The sequence below is a fragment of the Suillus subaureus genome (assembly GCF_016647635.1).
Source record: "Suillus subaureus strain MN1 chromosome Unknown BJ212scaffold_8, whole genome shotgun sequence".
Classification (NCBI taxonomy): domain Eukaryota; kingdom Fungi; phylum Basidiomycota; class Agaricomycetes; order Boletales; family Suillaceae; genus Suillus; species Suillus subaureus.
In genome coordinates, this window is record NW_024538564.1 from 240,403 (window position 1) to 262,607 (window position 22,205).

The 22,205-nt window shown below is 45.4% G+C and overlaps 4 protein-coding genes across 4 annotated transcripts; 2 read left to right on the forward strand and 2 right to left on the reverse strand.

Annotated features, from left to right (window-relative positions):
- Positions 1 to 13,641: 13,641 nt before the first annotated feature.
- Positions 13,642 to 15,870, reverse strand: BJ212DRAFT_1445663 (pyridoxal phosphate-dependent transferase; the record flags this gene model as incomplete). Its single annotated transcript, XM_041338142.1, has 12 exons — positions 13,642 to 13,716; positions 13,772 to 13,966; positions 14,018 to 14,241; positions 14,294 to 14,354; positions 14,406 to 14,516; positions 14,574 to 14,619; positions 14,670 to 14,823; positions 14,884 to 14,935; positions 14,995 to 15,043; positions 15,093 to 15,293; positions 15,345 to 15,681; positions 15,732 to 15,870. 12 exons carry the CDS (start codon positions 15,868 to 15,870, stop codon positions 13,642 to 13,644), a joined length of 1,644 nt encoding a protein of 547 aa, XP_041195496.1.
- A 2,080-nt stretch (positions 15,871 to 17,950) lies between these two features.
- BJ212DRAFT_1266171 (uncharacterized protein) lies at positions 17,951 to 18,833 on the forward strand (the record flags this gene model as incomplete). Its single annotated transcript, XM_041330550.1, has 3 exons — positions 17,951 to 18,244; positions 18,308 to 18,486; positions 18,533 to 18,833. The coding sequence occupies 3 exons, from the start codon at positions 17,951 to 17,953 to the stop codon at positions 18,831 to 18,833; spliced, it is 774 nt and encodes a 257-aa protein (XP_041195497.1).
- Positions 18,834 to 19,075: 242 nt separating this feature from the next.
- On the forward strand, positions 19,076 to 20,510 carry BJ212DRAFT_1011209 (dehydrase and lipid transport-domain-containing protein). Its single transcript, XM_041328834.1, has 3 exons — positions 19,076 to 19,725; positions 19,782 to 19,989; positions 20,047 to 20,510. Exons 1-3 carry the CDS (start codon positions 19,562 to 19,564, stop codon positions 20,353 to 20,355), a joined length of 681 nt encoding a protein of 226 aa, XP_041195498.1. The 5' UTR covers positions 19,076 to 19,561; the 3' UTR covers positions 20,356 to 20,510.
- Positions 20,511 to 20,995: 485 nt separating this feature from the next.
- On the reverse strand, positions 20,996 to 21,504 carry BJ212DRAFT_1212335 (uncharacterized protein; the record flags this gene model as incomplete). Its single annotated transcript, XM_041329254.1, has 2 exons — positions 20,996 to 21,194; positions 21,242 to 21,504. Coding segments are annotated over 2 exons (462 nt in total), but the record flags the coding sequence as incomplete, so codon positions are not given.
- Between the last annotated feature and the right edge of the window lie 701 nt (positions 21,505 to 22,205).

A 22,205-nucleotide genomic window follows, 5' to 3' on the forward strand; every position in this document is an offset into this window, starting at 1 on the left:
ACCATTGAGTCCTTTTTTATGAAGGAAAGAAATCTCAGCCTAATAATGACGGCCCTCCTTCTGGGAGTGACAAGGGCAAGATCCACACAGTAATCACCAAACATATATTTGAGAAGGATGAGATGTATAAGTCCATGTATGCTGAGGATCAGGCAAAGTTCACACAGGCCATGGGCAACCGTCTCACTTACTATGTTTCTCATATACTTCCTCCCCCTTTGTACAGTGGCTCAAAAAACTGTCCGCATGTTTTGACATTTTTCACTATCTATGATATTGTGTGAGAATGAACAAATGCCTCAAGGACATGCTTATACCACATTGTAGTATGGCTTCAGGGCTTTCATTTGAGCCCTACACCGTGGGAATTGGTAGAGATATGGTGGAGACATAAGGCTTACAAAATCATGACTCATGTGGACAGTTTTTTGAGCACATATTAAAACTATATAAATCATCATTTATGACACCATAACAATCATGCCACCATTAAATAAATTATAAAGTGGTGTCATTATGTCATTTTAAAACCATATCTAACTATACAAACCAAAAATTTCCATATGTCATGGTTATATTCACCATGAAAGCCACCCCCCCCTGCTCAAAGGGATAATATCCCCTCTCTTTCCTACTCTGGCCTCTCTGCTTGTCAAATTTCCTCTAGAACTGGAGTACCCAAGTCCACTGTGACCAAGTTCATCAAAGAAAGTCACACAGACAAGGAAAACTTCTGTGAAGGGCGTCCATCCAAGCTCACCTCTACTGATAGGAGGGCTATTATTTAACATAACACTACAGGAAAGGCTGATAATGCTGTCCAGGTCACCTATTACATCAATTCCACCATCACATTCACTGTCTCTTCACACACTGTGAGAAACATTCTCAAGACAGCTCATCTCAGGTCAGTAACAAGGAAGAAAAGGCTCTCCTCTCTATCACACATATGCAGAGATGACTAGCACCCTTCTTGTTTCACATATATACCTTGCCATCTGACCCAATCCTATTTATTGTGGTCTTATATGATCATATAACATGCTTCCAGTCCATGTAATCCAATTCTGATGGGCTAAGGCAAAGGTTAGTCATCTCTGCATATGTGTGATAGAGAGGAGAGCCTTTTCTTCCTTGTTACTGACCTGAGATGAGCTGTCTTGAGAATGTTTCTCACAGTGTGTGAAGAGACAGGGAATGTGATGGTGGAATTGATGTAATAGGTGACCTGGACAGCATTATCAGCCTTTCCTGTAGTGATATGTTAAATAATAGCCCTCCTATCAGTAGAGGTGAGCTTGGATGGACGCCCTTCACAGAAGTTTTCCTTGTCTGTGTGACTTTCTTTGATGAACTTGGTCACAGTGGACTTGGGTACTCCAGTTCTAGAGGAAATTTGACAAGCAGAGAGGCCAGAGTAGGAAAGAGAGGGGATATTATCCCTTTGAGCAGGGGGGGGTGGCTTTCATGGTGAATATAACCATGACATATGGAAATTTTTGGTTTGTATAGTTAGATATGGTTTTAAAATGACATAATGACACCACTTTATAATTTATTTAATGGTGGCATGATTGTTATGGTGTCATAAATGATGATTTATATAGTTTTAATATGTGCTCAAAAAACTGTCCGCATGAGTCATGATTTTGTAAGCCTTATGTCTCCACCATATCTCTACCAATTCCCATGGTGTAGGGCTCAAATGAAAGCCCTGAAGCCATACTACAATGTGGTATAAGCATGTCCTTGAGGCATTTGTTCATTCTCACACAATATCATAGATAGTGAAAAATGTCAAAACATGCGGACAGTTTTTTGAGCCACTGTATATATACACTAAACACTACATTTAGTCTCAAGGGGAAATATAAGACCAATTGTGCACACTTCAAGCAGACAGGGGCTGGAATCAATCCAGAGGATCCTGGCACTGCAGTTAATCTGCTAGGTGTTTTTTTTTAAAATAACAATTCAGTGAAACTAAATTAGTTGTAGCACAAGTTTTAAATGACTTCCCATGGTATGAGGATCTTGATGAAATCTGGAGGGATACATATGCTGCCAAAACCTTCTTGTCTGCTCCTGGTACAGACCGCGCAGGGGACCTTCAGGCCCTTGTCCAACCAATGAGTAAAGGAAAAGGAAAAGAAATCCCCCCCCCTCCTGAGCCTGATGGTCGCATTGGGGATTCAATGGTTGTTGTTGACAATGCTCCCAGCACTCATGATCTTGAAGATGAGTGTGTCAACAGTGCTGCCAACCCTTCATGCAGCATCGAAGATAACCTACCCAATGACATCACAGACCCTGTCATTGATGATGACTTCACCATGGGTGAGGAGCTTGATTATGATGGACACAAGCAGCAGCTGGACACCATGCAGGAGGATCAGGTGGAAGTAGAGTGTGAAGAAGTAGATACAATTCAGCTGTCCCTCTCTAACAAATGCCCACTCTCCTCCCCCTCACCACCCCTACTCATAGTTGCTTGTCTCATGGTACTTTCAAAAATCACACTGATCATGCAATGGGCTGTGAATCCATCCGCTTACCAAAACCACCATCATCCATTGCATCATCTTCTATGAGGACAACAGCACGCATGCTGTCCTGCATGATTTGGGAATCATGCATGGACATGACTACTAGGTAGCCCCCCTAAAAGACAAAGTCTGTTAGCTTAGGCATCAGGCTAGTCAACCCATACCTTGGTTTCAAACCTTGGTCATATAGTTCAGTTTCCCCTCTGTGATTCATGAATTTATTATATCTTGAAGAAAAGTCATTTGTGAGATGGGAATCACATAATGACCTAGTTGATATTGTGAAGCAGGAAGGTTAAGGTATTGCCTTGCCTTTGGCTTATTCACTTTGGCTAGAGAAAACCATAGAGAAAAGTTCAAAGCCTAACAAAAACCTATCTAAAAAGCCTGTGTTTTGTGTCTTGTTATTGTATTATTATTTCTGAGTTGTTTTCTCTAGTATTTCCTTGATTTATTTTTCTATTGGGATGCTCTGACTCATCAGATACTTCACAAAATTGTACCTACAGGGTACGATGTCATAATGATGTCATATGGCTCCACAGATACTCCTGCAAGTATTCTGTTGAAAGTTATGATGTCATGATGATGTCATGATGATGTCATTTGTTCTGGAATGTTCTGCTCCACAATGACTCACCTCTGATGTCATTACTCCACCTATGGAATATTCTGGAATGTTCTGCTCCACTTTCTGGAATATTCTGCTCCACTTCTGATGTCATTGCTCCGCTTTTTTACTTACATAATATTCCCACACAATATGTATATAAGGAGGGCCCATTCTCCCCCAAAAAAATAGGACCTCCCACTTGCAATCATTTGAATCTAAGTTTGAGCTACTCACTGTGAAGATTGTTGCTTACAAAGAAAGCCCCTTTGAAGTACCAAGTGCAGGGAAAAGACATTCCCTTGAGATTACATAAGTTTCTTACAATAGAAACTTAGTTTATTTGTGAGACCAGCTTCTCACCTAGTTTTCTGATATTGACCAACATGAGCTTTGGTCAATCTGTTCATTTGTGAGACCAGCTTCTCACCTAGTTTTCTGATATTGACCAACATGAGCTTTGGTCAATCTGTTCATTTGTGAGACCAGTTTCTCACCACTTTGTGCCTATTTGACCAACCAGTCTTTGGTCAACATATTCATATTTGAGACCATAGTCTCTACAGAGAATTATCTTAATGAGGAACCACATTCCAGTGTCTAGATGGTTTATCCTAGACAAGTTTATAAGTTGGGATATAACACAAAAGCTCTGGCTAAGTTAATCACATAGATTGGTTTAGTGAGCCTCCCAAGAACTCACATGTTATCTACCACAAAAGAAGAAAAGTCGTAGACTGTGTTAATCGAGGACTGGCAAGAAGTCTTATCCTAGTGTAATTGTGGTGTCATTACATTTTACACACATTTATATAAGACCCTCGGTTATTAAGACACCGTCATTCATTGGGGGAACACTGCGACTTCCTTTGTGACATTTGAACTCTTGCAAGGTGTACTGATTGAGATGAGCTTCAACATTCATTTTTACTAGAGGTTGATGGCATTGGGCACAGTCAAGGTGAACTTTGGAGGGATTGCACATTTATCTACATTTTACCACTGTTTGCTAGCTCAAAATACATGCTTTTTTTTGTATGTGCGCCCTTCTAACCCTAACCCTACATTTGAACTTAGAGAATTTGAAGTGTTTGAACCACCAAGTATTTTAAGTGGAGTTTAAAATTAAGCTTTTCAAGCAGTTCTCAGAGCCTTTTCAAAACAGCTTTCAGAGTGGTTCTGAATCATTTCAGAGTGTTTAAGATCTTGCTTTGAATACCATTTATATCTCACTTCTGGAACCCAAACCTTATACAGTGACTTGCAAGACCATTACAATGTTTGGTACTTTTGTAGTGTACATGATATAGTGCTTAATTGTGTGGGAATTACACTTAGTGTTGGTGAAGGCATGTGAACCACCAACCCCTGGCTACAATTTGGACCCTGGGTCATGTGAAGATATGTCCATTTTAAAACAGAGATACCATTGTAATGGTTTTGCAACTGTTGATATAGATGGTAGAATCTCAATCAAATCAAAGGATAGTTACTGTTATTTTCTTATACAAATAGAGATATGCATAAAAACATCATGTCTGCATTTGAAATTGCTTCCATGCTTCTTTATTCTCAACCATTACCATCATGAGATCTCTCTCTACTACTAATAAGAATACCATCCTCTCCCAGCTTGATGCTGGTCATTCTATTCACTCTATTGCCTCCACAACTGGTGTTAGCACTGCTACTATCTCCAGGCTTCATTCCAAAGAGTGTTCATACCTGCAAAAGTCCACTGGTGGTCATCCACCTAAGCTTTCTTCTGTCAACATTTGTCATGCTATCCATCTTATCTCTACTCAGAAGGCAGAAACTGCTGTCCAAATGACCAAAGCTCTTTCAAACATTACCAACCAGCCTCTTCATCCAAGTACCACTTGCTACTACCTGAAAAAAGCTGGGATGAAGGCTGTAGTCAAGTTCAAACACCCTCTATTTTCTGCCAAACATCGCAAAGCACACTTGGACTTTGGAGGACTGGAAATTGGTCATATGTTCTGATGAAGGCAAAATTAATTGCCTAGGGTCAGATGGTCACAAATGGGCTTGGAAAAAGTAAGAAGAGGGGTTTAGTGATAGATTAGTATAAGGAACTGTCAAGTTTGGTGGAGGTTGTGATGATGTGGGGCTGTATGACCTGGGAAGGAGTTGGCTATGCTACTAAGATTGATGGTAGAATGGATGGGGATCTTTACTTTTAAATTTTAAAGGATGAACTTCAGAATTCCCTGGAGTTTTATGATTTTAATCTTTCTGATGTCATCTTTCAGCAAGACAATGACCCTAAGCATACCTGCAAAAAGGTCAAGGAGTAGCTAGATAAGCAGGAATTTAGGACTAATGGTATGGCCTACACAATCTCCTAACCTTAACCCATTAGAACATCTCTGTGGTCATGTCAAAAGGAGGCTTGGAGAGGATGAGCATCCCCCTAAGGGAATGGAGGAGTTGTGAAGAAGGATTAAGGAGGAATAGAACAAGATACCAGCTGAGGCATGTCAGAAATCGAGGCAGACTTAAAACCAAAGGAGGTTATACCAAGTACTAATATTTCTCAAATACCCTACTTATTATCAACAGTTGCAAAACTGTTATAATGGTATCTCTGTCTTAAAATAGGCATATCTTCACATCCCTTGGGCTAAATCACATGACCCAAGGTCCGAATTGCAGCCAGGGGTTGATAGTTCACACGCCTCTACTAAACATAAGCGTAATTCCCACGCACTCAGGCACTATATCATGTACACTACAAAAGTACCAAACATTGTAATGGTTTGGCAAGTCACTGTAGTAGCCCTTCAAGAACCACACATCAACATATTGAAAAACACCATCTCCTCACCATATTTTTATGCCATATATGTGACAACACGCTTCTCTGCACCCAACCTCACCTCACACACTGTCACCCTGGTATCCAAAGCCTTCAACACAAACTCCTGGCAACAAATCACATTTCTGTCTCCAGATGTAGTGGTGATTCAATTCAGAGGCCCCTTCAGGCGATGCACCTTATTTAATATTTACAATGATTTTGTCTACTAATGCTAACACATGATACCCTAGCCACTTTCCTAGAACATGAAATAGTGAATCTATGCCCATCCACCAATGACCATATGATCTGGATGGGTGACTTCAATAGACACCACCCCTTATGAGATGAGGATCGCAACACTCAACTCTTCACTAACAGATACCTCAATGCAGCTCAGCCTCTCCTGGATCTACTAGTGGACTATGGTATGGTGATGGCACTACCAAAGGGCTTACCAACTTTGCAGTCAACTAGCTTAAAGAATTCGATGTGCCCTGATAATGTCTTTTGTACTGACCATACCAGTGAATCTTTCATCAGTTGCTATACTAACCCAGTGTTGTGAGGGCCCACCACTGACCACATCCCCATTCTCAGTATTTTAGATCTAGAAGTCCCCCATGCCACCATTGAGGAAAAGCACAACTGCTGGGAGACAGATTGGGACAAATTCAATGAACATTTAGCAATTGAACTGGATAAGCTTCCTCCTGCCCCAAATGCTTGTCACTGACAATGAGTTCCAACAGGCAGCACATACCCTGACAACCTCAATTCAGAACACAATAATGCAATGTGTCCCAAAGCCAAAACTGAGTCCTCACTCCAAGTGTTGGTGGACCAAAGATTTGACCATTCTATGTCATGAAGTTGCAAAACTAAGTCACCTATCTTATAAATCAAGATTTGATGCTGATCATTACAGCCACAAGGAACATTGCATCAAGAGAAACCAGTATTTGGAGGTGATCAAACATGTCAAGAAGGACCATTGGGTCAATTGGCTTGAGGAGATTGAGGGTAATGAGATATGGATGGCTAACAAATATCTCACAGCAGCAGTGGGTGACAGGGGCCTTTCAAGGATCCCAACTCTATGATGCCCTGATAACTCTACAGCTGATACCAATGAAGAGAAGAGTGTGGCCTTGGCACAGGCATTCTTTCCGCCACCCCCAGCCACATCCTCTGTCCCACATGACACAATATACCCAGATCTGGTTCCAACACCTGCACCCATCACAGAGTCCCAACTGACTAGAAGTATCACCAACCTCAGTCCTTATAAGTCTCCCAGTCCAGATGGGATCTGTAACATTGTCTTCATCTGCTGCACTGACTTACTCAAACATTACTTGTTACACCTGTTCAGAGCCATGTTCACCCTTGAGACCTATTACCTCCCATGGCATGATTTCATGATGGTCGTCCTATGTAAACCCAGCAAGCCTGACTACACTGCACGAAAGCATATTGTCCAATTGCTCTGTTGAATACTACCTGCAAGCTCTTAATGGCAGTGGTCACTGATCAGCTGACCTATCTTCTAGAGCACCACAACCTGCTCCCCAGTACCCACTTCAGTGGATTTCCTGGAAGATCCACAACCAACTCCCTACATCTCCTCAAGGCAATAATCAAAGACATATGGCGGCAAAAGAAAGTAGTTTCAGCTTTGTTTCTGGATATTGAGGGCGCATTCCTGAATGCAGTTACTGACCGGCTTATACACAACATGAGATCATGGCATTTGCTTGAGTCCCTTGTAGGTTTTACTGAATGATTATTGGTAGGTTGATGCACACAGCTCAAATTTGACAGTCACCTCTCAGAATGGATCCCAATGTGACAATCATGTTCAGGCTGGCCTGTTAGAACCCTATTCTGCAATCCTCATCCAGTCCACACATCTCCTACCCATCTCTGACACTTTCCCACCATCTCCGCATCTCTGATGCATCAGACCCACTTGGAGATCCCACACACTTGTCCTACCATGTCCAGTCCAGTCCTGCTTAACCCCACTGGTGCATAGTCAGTTATTTCCCATTACTGATTGAGTAGACAGCATTATTACATGGATTCCCACTGGCAGCAGTACCTCATGGCCTTTTACCTACATATTATCAGACCCACATTTTTGCTACTACTTTCATCTATGGACTCTGGACTTTCACATAGTTAGTTATATAGGGTTGGGTGACCAGTATTACAATCACCACTTATTAGGAGGGAGAAATCCCCAATACTGGTCACCCCACTGCTACCTGTCCTTAGAGTTACCCTTGCAATATACCTGTTTACCCACTCTCCTTGATTTAACACTATTGTCACTCATTCACTCAACATTCCTTAACATCTCCAAGCTAGTCCTGACGCTTTCCCTTCCTTTCCCCTACTCTCCCACCATCTCCACATCTCTGCACCTGCAGACCCAATTTCCTGCACATCAGACTTCACCCCATACCTTCAGACTTGATCTCTGACCTTCGGACTTTTGACCCTTTGTGTAGTACTGATTATTGAACTTGACTAGACAGCAGATCCCTTGGGTCAAACATTCTTGCTTGCAAGTGTAGCAGCTAGGCAGGACTAGTAGACATATATTGGCTAGGTATTCTAACAACTATCTAGCCAATATATGTCTACTAGTCCTGCCTAGCTGCTACACTTGCAAGCAAGAATGTTTGACCCAAGGGATCTGCTGTCTAGTCAAGTTCAATAATCAGTACTACACAAAGGGTCAAAAGTCTGAAGGTGTTAAGAACCATGCTCAAGGGAGAGAGAGACTGACTCAGAGGGGCTTGGCCTCAGCTCATATGCTGTGCCCCTTACCCGAGTATGTGCCCTTCATTTCAGAGGAAGTCTGATGATGGTCTGACGAAGTCCAGAGGACTTCCGGAGACTGGTTACTCTGGTGGAGAGTGTGGGAGGACTTCTGGAGGAGCGTGGGAGAGTTCCGGAGGAATGCAGGAAGTGCTCAGGAGAGTTCCCACTGCAAGGTAATACTTCTACAGGAAGACAGGATGGAAGGATAGGAGGTCTGGAGGTATGGAGGGTGGAACATCCGAAGGTACGGAGGGCAGAACATCTGAAGGTACGGAGGGCGGAACATCCGAAGGACAGGATGCCTGGAGGTACAGAAGACAGGGGGTCCGGAGGTCTGGAAGGAATAGGGGCTACATTGGATGAAGTCCAATGTAGAAGCAAACAGGGATAGACTACCCTAAGGTAGAGTCGGAGGGACAGGAAGTGGACCTAAGTCCGGAAAGAGGGTAAGTGCTGGAAAGGCAAGACTCCAGCCTAGGGAAGCAATCCCTAGACTTGGGACAGAGACATAGGGGTCGAATCTGAAGGTCCAGAATCCTGGCCTAGGGAATCCATCCCTAGGCCTTATGGAAAAGGACAAACTCAGATGGACTGAAGTCCGGAAGAAGATTGGCAAGTAGAACAGGATCTAAGATGATATTCAGACTGAGGAGTCTACTGTAGTTGTACAGGGGTTATATACTAGAGGCTCTCTGAGAGGATCAGTAAGCAAAGGAGTAAGGCTATGTATGTATCTCAGAGTCTCTGGCTGGGGTCAATCAGCTCAATATAACACTGTGGCTGCTTGTCATATCCCATACACCAGACCTAGATCCCATAATATTCCCACGCCTTCCAGGCCTATTTCTGGACCCTACATCCAACTCATTCCCAGATCCCCTTCCGCCATGTGCTCCACACCTCAGCAGGATTAGCTCTGCTATGGAATTACCCCTGAGCTCTAGACCTCTGGATCTTTACTACTAACCTGATCCATACACCCCTATCCTGTCCTTTGGATGTTTCACCCTCCGTACCTTCAGATGTCCTGTCCTCCATACCTCCATGTCCTGTCCTGTGTACCTCCGGACATCTTGTCCTCTGGACCTCTGGACCTTCAGTCCTCCTGTCCTCCATACTTCCAGACCTCTGGACCTCCTATCCTTCCATCCTGTTTCCCATAGAGATATTACTGTGGGGTCTCTCCACTTCCTGTGCAGTGGGAACTCCTCTGAGTATTTCCTGTACTCCTCTAGAAGTCCTCCTGCACTCCACCAGAGTAGCCAGCCTCTGGTGTTACAATCGTGGTTACCCCCTATCTCTTTTTCTCATACTTGTGTATTACGTCATGACCGCACCTGGCTGTGCCATCATTAGACTAATGCCTTTCTATATCTGTATCACAGCACGACCGCCACGTGCCATCGCTAGCTGACTCACTTCCTTATCTCTGACTCACCTATGACGTCACTAGATGACTCACCCTCTTATCTCTGACTCGATTGATGACGCATGCGTACCTGCCCTAAAGTACCTACGTCTATATAAACCCGGTCATGTACCTAGATAAACTTCACTTTAATCTACTAGGTCTTACCTGACTATCCTTCGCTTAGGACCTCCAATCCTAAGTCGTCCGATAACTGATATTCGAGCCAGAGACACTCTCTCTGACTTGTCTTAAGAACCTTACATTTGTAAGGACACAATTTGGCTTCAGGCGTAACTCTTATCAAGTACCTGTCGTCGCGCCCATCCTAGTCGCCATAACATCTGGAAGTCCTTCAGACTTCATCAGACCATCATCAGACTTCATCTGAAATGAAGGGCACATACTTGGGTAAGGGGCACAGCATATGAGCTGAGGCCAAGCCCCTCTGAGTCAGTCTCTCTCTCCCTTGAGCATGGTTCTTAACACTGCTCCTACATTGTTGTTAATCCCAGATCTGTCACAGTAGATTTTGATTTCTTCATTAACTCTGTCATGGTCTTGGATAGCCTGATCTCTTGAGGTGGCAATGGCAATTCTATAAGGGGCTGATGAGCTTGGTGAGTGTCTGCTGTGCATGATGGTCTCTATTGACCCAACATCCAGTTCAGTGGCATGGAACAAGTGATGGAGTGAGGATCTGTGGTGTTTGACAAACTTCCTGGCTGCTCTGTGCACTGGCCCATGTAGAGGATGGGTTGGGGGGTGTGCAGCCAGGCGGATGGTGGCCTGATAGCACAAATTCTGTGCTTGGTGTTTGAGGGGGAGCAACTTTGCATGAGCATCCAGCATGTTGGATGCCATGGTACACATAGCTCCCATGATGCTTAGGGCTATGATGTGTTGGACTCTGTGCATGCGATTGATTGCACTGATTGAACCACATTGAGGCTTGTCTTGAGTACCCACAAAGAGAGGATGGAGCCATATGTCCACAGCATATAACATTTTCGGAAGAGCCACTGCTAGATATAATTGATACATCAGTGAGAGAGGAATTCCAGATGAGGTAGAGGAAAGATGGCACAGCTGGAATACATACATAAGCAGTTCCTTTCATGACTGCATACACAATGTGTTCTCACCAGTGAAGTGCTTGATCTATTATGACTCCCAGGAACTTGTGGGTGACAGTGGGGGTGATCATGGTGCTGCAAGTCACAGGAGGCGGGCATTCCTTGGTGGTGTTCATGGAGAAATCTACTAATGCAAATTTAGAGGTCTTGAACTTTGAATTGTGATCCCTAGCCCATCCATATCCTCCTCCTGGCCTTTCCAACATACACTTGAGGATGGCATGTGCCTCCTGGAATGATGACCCTATTGCAATGAAGGCAGTGTCATCAATGAATGCCAGGGTTTGTTCTTCCTTACCATGCCCTACTGCTATGTCCATGAGGTCAGAGTCATATATTATGTAGAGAATCATGGACAATGGGTCCCCTTGTCCAATACCATTGTGACGATCATATTCCTACTAGGCTTGCAATGGCCATCTTTTGATATAGGTGATGGAAAGGTAGCCCTCATATCACTCATCACTCCCCTATATGCGGCCTTCATTAGTTTCAGCTACAAACCATTGTCCACTCCTTAGGCCACACTTTCCTGCAATGCCTGCACACACCATGCATTACTATTCATGTTCTCACACCTTAACCCACGCAATTCCCACGCCTCGCACACTGTCAGTTCACCTAATAAAGTGTTTTAGGTGCATCAGTACATGACCACTCTGTATTGACCACTTTTTCACACTCAACCTGCTCCAGATGCGCATTCCCACGCTCTGTGGACCCACACATTCACTCCCACACTGCACACATACCTGCAGTCAATTTCCCGTGCCTTCAGATTACCTTACAGATGTCCCACATCAGTCCATTGTCCATCCTACCTCATTGGTACATATTTTGCCTTGCCTCATGTGTTGTAACAAGTGTTGCAGTCTTATTACATGTCTTTACATATTCCTACTGCCTGTCTGCCCTGTCCCTTCCGTTTCCAAGAGGGTTTAGCTGGTATAAAGTACCTAGAGTGACTACTTCGTATTTCCTTCCCTTAGGTTTTACTTAGGAGCAGTCACCATTAGTGCGCACTTTTAGCCCCTATTGATTACCTTAAACCTGGACACCTTAGCTTGACTTTCCTTACCCATGCAATCAATACCCTTGCCCTCACTTGTTACCCATGCCATTCCTTAAGACTTCCCTACCCCTTACCCTAGCATCTCGCACTTCTGCATTGACCACTCATTGACCACTCATTGACCGCACTTCCGCATTCCCATGCTCTACATACCCGTGCACTTGTTCCTGCACTCTGCACACTTTTGGGTCTTTAGTATCATCAGCCATTCTCAGTAGCAATTCCCTTTAGGGTTGAATGTTCTTGCTTGCAAGTGTAGCAGCTAGGCAGAGCATCGACCTACAACAATATTTTTGGTTATGCACTTTAACAAGTGTCTAGCCATTGTTGTGTTTGCACAGCAGGTCACAGGAGGAGTGCATGCCTATAGTCCAAGGAGCGTACTAAAGGTGGATGAGTCAATATATATGGATTTAATGATCAGCACTTTATCTCCTTTCCTGGGAGTGAGAAGAACCGTGCTAGTGATCATACGTGCCTAGTGCCAGTATGATCATCACAATGGTCTATTCCTTGCTGGTATTTTGACAGTCAATGGTGTGGCAGGTTCACTAGTAGGAGAGTGAACCCATTCTATCAGGATTGAGTGCTGGAGCATCAAGTTGCAGAGGCATTTTGATGTGTATCACACTGGCAGCATGCACATCAGCAAAACCCTAAGTTAAGGTCCCCCCTATTACAGTGCTGTATGGTGCTGTGTGGCACTGTGTGGTGCTGTATGGTACTATGTAGCGCTGTAAATGGGGGGACCTTAACTTAGGGTTTTGCTGATGCAGTTGAATAGTACTGTATGTTTTTGTTGAATTTTTGCTGACTGCATGACCAAAACAGACATTGAGCTTCCTCTTTCTCAAAGTGATTATTTACTAGTACATATGGTGCAGTTATGGTTCAAACAGGTTCCCTATAGTTGGCACAAAATGCTCAGTGCCCAAACCACAAACCTCTCCCAGCATGCAATAGTTGAACTGAACCATAACCACACTGCACCATCAGTGCAGTTCATGGTTTGGAACTGGTTCAGGGCACCCCAGCAACTTTAACATTGTGGGTGGAATAATGAGCACAGCAGAACAAGCATCCAGTACTGACTGTGACACAAGCCTGTACAATTCAAGTATCACATCTAATGAATACACAATAACACACTAGGGAATAGGTTGTGATACATAAGACGACAAAAATTCAGGAAATACCCCCACTGCTAAAATAGCCACTACAGATCCTCCTCTTGAAAGAACTCTCGGATGACTCGTCCAAAGATAGTGACCGCTTTCTTGAGGTCGGCGAACTTGGGGATCAAGACGTAAGCGAGCGCTCGGATGCATTAGATTTGAAACACTCACCTCGGCATTGCTGAAACTGACACGGAAGTGACCGGAGTCGTTGTTGGGAGAGCCCTCGGCCATCGCATTGGCTGCAAATATCCATCCTGGTCCAAACAACACTCCGTTCTCTGCTAACTTCGTCCATAATTTTGTTTCCAAGGTATCTTCATCTCCTGGGGCGAATGAGGGATGTTGATCAAGATGAAGTTTCATCTTAACAGATGAAACTCAGAATGGACACGACATGCGAGCAAACCAACCTACCCATACGAACATTCCCGCGACTGGGGGAACGAAGCTAAACATTGTGCGATTCCGGGCCGAGTATTTCTCCGTCATACTGGTGCTCTTCTTGGCTATGGATGATGCCTGGTACACGATGCAGCCTTCCCAGACGCCTGTGACTGCAGGAACTGCATGCAAATGGAACTCCTCTGCGAGGCAATCAACAAAGAAATCGCGGCGTTGCTGATACTCTGTTCGCAAACCTGATGGGAATTGCGTCATTGGTGATTCGAATAGGTGGACGCAGTTACACACCCCTGAGCCATCGGATGTAACCATCGTAGGTCCAATGCGTCAATATCTTCGTTATAACGGCCTGCAAAATTGATGTCAACTACGACCACTCAACGAGCGCCATCACAAATACTTGTCCAAAGCCACACGGAGCCTGAGTTGATGTTTCTCCTTGCCTCTCTAACCTCTCTGCAAAGACAGCATTGCACGTGAACCATCCTAGTCGACTACCAGGAGCAATGGTCTACCGAATGCGCGTTCAACCTGATGTGAGTATAGAAATGTAGATTCCATGCCTTACCTTGGAAAAGGTATCAAGACGGATTACGCGTCCCTCATAGTCAAAACTAAACCGAACTGTCAGATGAAAGAGTGTAAAAAAATGAAGGGATCATACTATAAAAAGCTCGGGGTCAAGGTGGAGATATATCGCTTAGATTCGTCGGCTGACGGTTTTCCAGAAGGGGTTGCACCAGGGGACCTGTCATCCTTGAATGTGTACGTTCCCAGTTGAAGAAAGTAATACGGATCGTCTTCGACAATTATCACGTCTAAGCGCCAAGCTCATTTAGCTAGCCGATTTAGCTGTCCTCTCAAAACAGTGTGCTGACCGTATTTGACACAGATATCATAAATCTGTTTCTTACGAACAACGCTCATCGTCTGTATGCATCAATCTTGAGAATGAATTCCCAAGCCGATCTGCAAAGAAGTATGCTTACCGAGCCACTCGGGTTCTGTCCGACAGGCACGATATACATAACATGAGGCCTGGGATAGGTTCAGATCGGGCGAAATTCTGCATTGTAATCCATCTTGCCTTGGCATCTGACGTGAAACTGGGTCCCATTGCGACAACAAGTTCTCGAGGGCATCACTCTTCATGCCTAATCCATCCATGGCCACAGGTACAGGCTTGATATTGAAAGGGAGCATTGATGCCATAGCGGAGGGATAAGTCCACTCTTCACACAGTACACCCTCACCAGGGTTGCACAGTGTCGTAACGGCTCTCGACCACCTAAATGACCATCGTCACAACAAAGATTATAACATGACTAAACTGGCGCACCCGTCTGTATTACCAGTGTCGATAAGGACGGTCCAGTCCTCAAAAGCAGGACGATAGACCTCGGAAATGAACTGTTTCAAGAAATCTTGCAACTGTCCCTGTGCGACTGCTTGACCGTATTGAAGAGAGGTGGCTAGGTTGATATCCCCTTTAATGGCAGGGTACTTGGGAATGGTGACAGCCTGAGTCTTCTCCTTGGTTGCATTGTGGCCAGCGAATAACTTCCACAGCCATGACAAAGAGGTAGACGGCTCGGTCGGAGAGAGAGCAAATGATTCTGGTACCAAAACATTTGCAGAAATGTCGGAGACAGGGAAATACGCAGGGCTAGGTAAACCTGCCAAGTCAAATTAGATACATTCAAATTGAAAGACGAGATGTGCAAACCTCCTGCGAAGGACAGAATTCCTGGCTGTGCGAAGTACTTCATGAGCCCCTTCAATGGAGACTCTACCCTAGCCTTTGATAGGTCGGAAAGGTGGTGAGAGAGATCAATAGACTTCGTGCCATGCTTCTCGATACTCATGATAGCAGGATACAGTCAGAGCAGGGCTGGTGTGGTCTAAAGTGAGGACGAGTCTGCTGCGACCGTCAGGGTTGCGATAAGCCTGACATTAGGACAACGACGAGCTATACTTAAGTGAGAATAGCATAGTAGTAAGCAGTACTTCCCACACGTGCATGAGGTACTTACCTACTCATACCTGTACTGAATGTCCCCAATGGGGACTCTCGGTACAAGTTATTTGCATAATATCTTCCGGTGTCACGAAGTTCCGATTAAGGATGTCTAATGAATTAATAACCAGCCTGTGGGCAGCAAATATGCCCTAAGCTGACATTAATACTACGTAAATCAAAAAGAGCTAGTTTCACCTGTTCGTCTTGTCCACTGGATGCCAGGCAAAAAATAAAACACAATGAAACAGACACAGTCACGTACGTATACGTGGATTGTGTGTGAGTTTGGAAGATCCGTCAAATTCTCAGAGAGAGCATGTACGGCGCCGAAAAGCCGACCAGACACGCTTGTGGTGACGTCGCTGCCGCAAACATGGACCAGCGAAGACTACGGTTGGCCTACGGACAGCGAGGACAGGCCAAAACATATCGGCTGGCAGTCAACTGGTAGGCCCTCCTGTGGGTCTGCGACAGGTTACTAGTGGTCTCCCCTAACTAGTAGACAGTAACCGATAGGATAGCCTAAGGAAAACAGTTGATCGCTTCGCAGCAACTGGTCGTCCGCTGGTCACAATGTCAAACAAATCACCACTTGACCTGCATTTCTTATACATCAGCTCAACTACAGCTGGTGTGAAGTTGCGCGACTTAGGCGTCTTTAAGTGTGCTTAGTCCCACGTTCACGTGCGCTTTTAATTTACGTCGAGGTTACCAAAACACAAGATACGTAGGCTTTGTACCAGTAGCCCAAGGCGTGTGTAGAGTTAAACGTGGTCAACCCAACTGTAAAATGTAGGCAGCTAATTATGTGCGTGTCCAGATGGATCAAGGCATAGGCATAAAGCATAAAGCATAGACTTATGAAAACGGGATTGCGGCATGAAACCTGAGAACGTCATCACCGGTCCCCCTCCCATACGCTGAACCGTGCTTAGGTCGCTCGATACGCCGTTTCTTGTGGGGGCGGGGAGGGGTGTCAGAAAAGAAGGATGATGATTCTGCGTGGACTATTAGTCCAGAAACACAAAATACATCAAGCTAAGTGAAAACCTACCTGAACGGATATCCCTCAGCGCCCATACAAGAAGCGCGATGCGCGAGCGCGCGAAGGTCGGCTACCCGCTGGAAGGTCAAGACTACAAGGTGGACTTGTCAATATGATAAGATCGTAATGTGTATGGCATTGCCGACCTTAAATGTTGACTATCCGTCAGGTGAGAACTGTGGGTCCTAAGGAGAGAATAGGCTTGCGCATCCATGCTTTTATAAGAACCGGTTGCATATGTAACCCTAGATCTCGAGAGACAGGGCAACAACATGAGGGAGGCATTTGTTGCTATCGATAAGATGGCGTGAATGTTTCAAAACAGTGTGCCCGCCAAAATAGGCCAGATCGCATTTGGGAGTTTGCTCAATAAGTGGCCAGAATTCTGGTTGATTTGGGATAAGGATGAGCACCCCGGATCGATCCAATCAGTTTGACCTACTGACAAGAGCACGAAAATCAACCTCAGCGCTTCATTTTAAGAGGCGATCGTGCCGCACTGAACGTGTTACCATCTACTGATGACCCATTAGGAAGCAGGTGACTCGGAGACGAGAGAAGCCATTCGCAGAGCCTCGAAGTAATCTGGTGAAATTAGCGGATTAAGTACGAGGTTAGGTTGCGCCACAGGGTCCACTGGGGTTACTGACTGCTTCAGGGCAGGTTGCAAATACACGGATTACGAAATTGACGTTAACGCTCATATTAATATCGAACCAGTTCCTCATCGTCACCCTCGTCCTCGTCAAAGTATACAGGTGGGAAGAGAAGTTTAGTGGTTCGCTGGAAGAGGGAAGTGTTGAGGTGCGAATGCATTTGCTCTCTTAAATAATTTCATCTCATTTTTCGATTATGTTCAGAAGGATCTGAGACTGTAGATATGGCGTATCAGTTTTCCAGGAAGGGATGCTTCAAGTGCGGAAACTGCAAGTTCTTCCTGCGTCATCGCTCATCTTTTGTACAATCTAATGTTGTTCCAGTGGGCCACATTGCTGAAAATTGCTCTTCTGAGCAGCGCCTCTGCTACAACTGTCGTCAACCTGGTCATGAGTCTTCAGCTTGTCCGTCGCCTCGTACTGTTGCTGCAAAGCAGTGTTACTCCTGTGGTGGTGTTGGTCATATTCAAGCAGAATGTCCCAATTTGAGGGTTCAAAGCGGTAATCAAAAGTGCTACGTACGTTTATAGCTCGTCGAGAGCGCTGTTGCTTGACGCCCTGTTGAACCTATCATATATCAGAATTGCGGTCGGTTTGGACATATTGCTCGCGTTTGTCCGAGTGGGGCTACTGGAGTGTCAGGGGCCGGGACCGGGACCGGGTTTGCTTCTCGTGCACCTCCCCCGGGACGTGCTCTGAACACATCTACACTTCCTCCGGTGAAATGCTACCGATGTGGAGGACCCAATCATATGGCGAGGTGAGGAGTCTCAGATTTATCGCGAATCGACACTAAATATGCTTAGGGACTGTCTTGCCGCTCCGGGCTCGACTTTGGCCGACGGAACATCTGGAGCGACTAAGAGCAAGACTTGTTACAAGTGCTCACAAGAGGGGCACGTGCGTCTTATTTGTCTTTTTCTTTTCTTTTTTCAGTGCCTGATATGTTCCCCTGAAGATCGCAAGGGACTGCCCAGAAAATACCGAGTTGTTTGCAACATGAATTGCCTCGTGCGATTCTTGGAGGTATTAAGAGATCGTCTACTCCCTCTTCCGTATATGTGTGCAATGTTTATTTTGCAGTTAACTTATCTCGATATTTTTTGATCTTCGCAAGCTTAGGATATGACTTCTTGATCTGCATGAGCACGGGTTAAGATCAGGGCGAAAGCTATCAGTTACTTCTAAGCAACTGACGAGCATATGGGCAGTGGGCACGGTGCTAGTACTAATCCATGCGGCACAAGGGATGAGTTAATGATGATCGAGAACGGGGACGGAATACCCCACACCCTTTGGAGCGCCACGGGTCGAGGTATGCAAAAGGAGTAAGCAAAGGCCAAATCCCACTGATCACACACGTGAACCACGAGTTGTAATATAGCTCGTTGTCATACATTGAAAACGATGTATGCGTATTCTTTGCGACACGCCGTACTAATGAGCTGCGGCTCCTACATAAATAAATACATATAAGATCCTCGGGCGAGTGAACGAGAATTCAGAGATCAGTGAGATCAAACCCCGGGATAAACCCCATTTCCTGTGCGCTTAGCGATTAGAACGTGGACTGCTGATAACAGAGCGCCATACTTCCATTGTCTAGAAGGGTCCAACTGATTATCTTTAGAGTTAGATGGAAGTAACGTCCAACAAGTCAACAGGATGGATCATCTGTCCCCGGAAACACGCGTTGGTGCACAGCTGCGCAAATATTGATATTAGGAAGAAACTACATAGATATAAGAAACCATGGCGTGGCATCCAGTGTTACGGCATCAAAGTTCCATCTGAGGTCGTTTACTGGTGTTTCATCGATCATCACTGCTCACTTGATGCTGCGACTCGTGCGACAGCGATGTTTATACGTTACCGGTTGCAAGGTCTCTCATCAGAGAGGCTTCTTCACCCTTCCAAACTTCTCGCCCTTCTCGCCCTCATCACCCAACTCTGATGAACAGCCACCAACACAGACTTACCACGAACGCAAAATTTTTCCGTATGTTATCCCTGACGATCATATCCACATTCACCGGGACTGATTGGTGCCCAAAGTTACGGACGCATAGATTTATACAACTTAATTGCAGATGTTGGTTCATATCCTAGTTTTGTGCCATATTGCACTGGTTCGAGAATCTTGGAACGACGTGTGAGCCAGGATGGTGTGGTCACGATGGACGCGGAGTTGATGGTCGGTTTCTTGGCATTCAAGGAGAGTTATGTTAGCAGGGTGACATGTCGACCTTATGAATCCGTCCAGGTCAGTTTGTCTCATCATTCTGGTGGAGTGTACAATCACCACTTCTTGAAATTATAGGCCGAAGCATCAAGTTCAACCCCTCTCTTCAAGACCCTTCGAACAACATGGCGCTTCCAACCAGCTTCATCAATATCACCTCACCTTTCCAGTGGTCTACCGCCTCACGGTGATGCCAGGAACACCGTACCCGTGGATAGCCATTCTCCTGACCTCGGACCCACTCTTGTCACACTGGATATCGCCTTCGCATTTGAAAACCCGGTGTACTCTGCTCTCTCTGCCAATTTTTTTGGAAAGGTGTCTACCCTGATGGTGCAAGCCTTTGAAGAACGCTGTCTGGCTGTGTATGGATCCGGGGCTAAGTAATGTACAAACGTGCAATGAAAATAGATGTTTAAATGCAAGGGGATCAATGTCCGCCTTGGTGGAATGCACAATTTTGGTATGTGTGAGTAGAAGTGAGAACTGTGCGATCAGATCTTCCTGTGATAGACTGCTGATACCCTAGATGTACGATTGATCGAGAGACCTAAGGCGATAAGAAGCCTTACGACGCTCGGGCGCATGACAGGCCTGGACCATGGTGCACATGTCAGTTCGGTTGCATCGGCAACTAGACATGACGCACGATGAACGGATGCAGGTTCAAAGTGTTCGTGCTGAGCAAAATTTGCTACTAGAGGCCGAATGCAGGAAAGTCAGGAGCCTTAACCCTTTTCGCTACATCGTTGTCAGTTTTGATCCCCTCCGGCACGTCCAGCTTTCCGGTCTCCTTTATTGGCTTTTCATGTTTCCTGGTCTGTTGTAAAACCACACCGCTGTCAGCTTTCATTCCCTTCGGCACATCCAACTTTCCGGTCTCTTCCGTTGGTTTTGCATATTTCTTTGTCTGTTGTAGAACCACAGAACCTACGGTCCCGCGAGCTTTCCTTCTAGCTTCTTTCTCTCCCGGTTTCCAGAGGATTTTCTCTATTGGAGGTTCGGGGTAGTTATTTATCTTGGTCTTGTAGTCCGGTGTCAACCTCCAGTGCCAGGTATTGGACATGGGCATATTTAAGTCACTCGTAATTTCTGTCTTGCCATATGCCTTAGACACGATAGATATATCGCGAGTACCGTCTTCATGAAGTTTTCCTCGTTTTATGTGTACCTTTTCGATTTCGTGGGCCATCGCCATTTCCTCAAGGATTGTCTTTTTCAGGTATCTGTGTACTTGTTCAATTTTTCGTTTAGATGCCAAGGGCATGCTCACTTTACTGAACGAATTGCGTGATCTAGTTTAGGAGGGAGAGGCACAGCTTTAGCGGGTTTAAACCTGCCTCCATGGTTGCGAAGGCCAGTAGGGATCGGCTTCCCTGCCGGTATATCTGTAGTCACATCTGGGAACTCCTCGTGTGCTTTTTCGTAGATCTCGTGCATCTTGAGCCCAAGTTCACGATGAGGAGCTGAGGCAAGTACTTTGCGTACGATGCTTCGAGCTTCTGGCGTGCTAAAGTTGACCCAGGTCTTCAGTTGGTGGTTGATCATGTCCCCGAACCACACGTGGCAAGCTTGGTCCTGGTAATTTTCAACGGCTGAAAGACGTCAAGCTTGAGGGCGGAATTAGATAAATGGGTTAGGTGCGGTTGTACCACTGCAGACTGTGACCAAGCTTCCGAACGGCTAGGGGGATGATCAGAGTACCGACTCCGGCAAGGTACTTAGAAGTTACAACTTCGAAGATTCACACGGGGTTGATAACTCTCCGACGAGTCGGACCCCTGTCACGGGGAAGTCTGCTGGGACGTCAAGACTTTCAGAGTCCCATAGGGCGCATCACACCCAGGCGGTTCACTGTTATTATGCCGCCAGGGCTGTTGGTTTAGGCCTAATTTTTTGTACAGGTTTCAGGACTTGGTGGGTTGGCTGTGTACATATGATATTGTGACGGTGTGACAACATTTTGGGATGGTTGAAAGCGCAGCAGTTGCATCAGTAGTCACCATCAGCGTTGCGAGTTGCAACCCTGAAAGTTTTCATGAAGAGGATAAATGTTCAAAGGTATCGGCCAAATTTTCTGCAGGTGGGTAGCATCGAAACAACAGGTGGAATTGGGGGTTCTCGGGCTACAAGGTCCACCGATGTGCCCAGCTGTGCCCGCTGGACCTGCACTCACGAGAAGGAAGGACCCTGGACACCTCGCGATGGCTCGTGGGCAACCACCATCAAGTATAAAA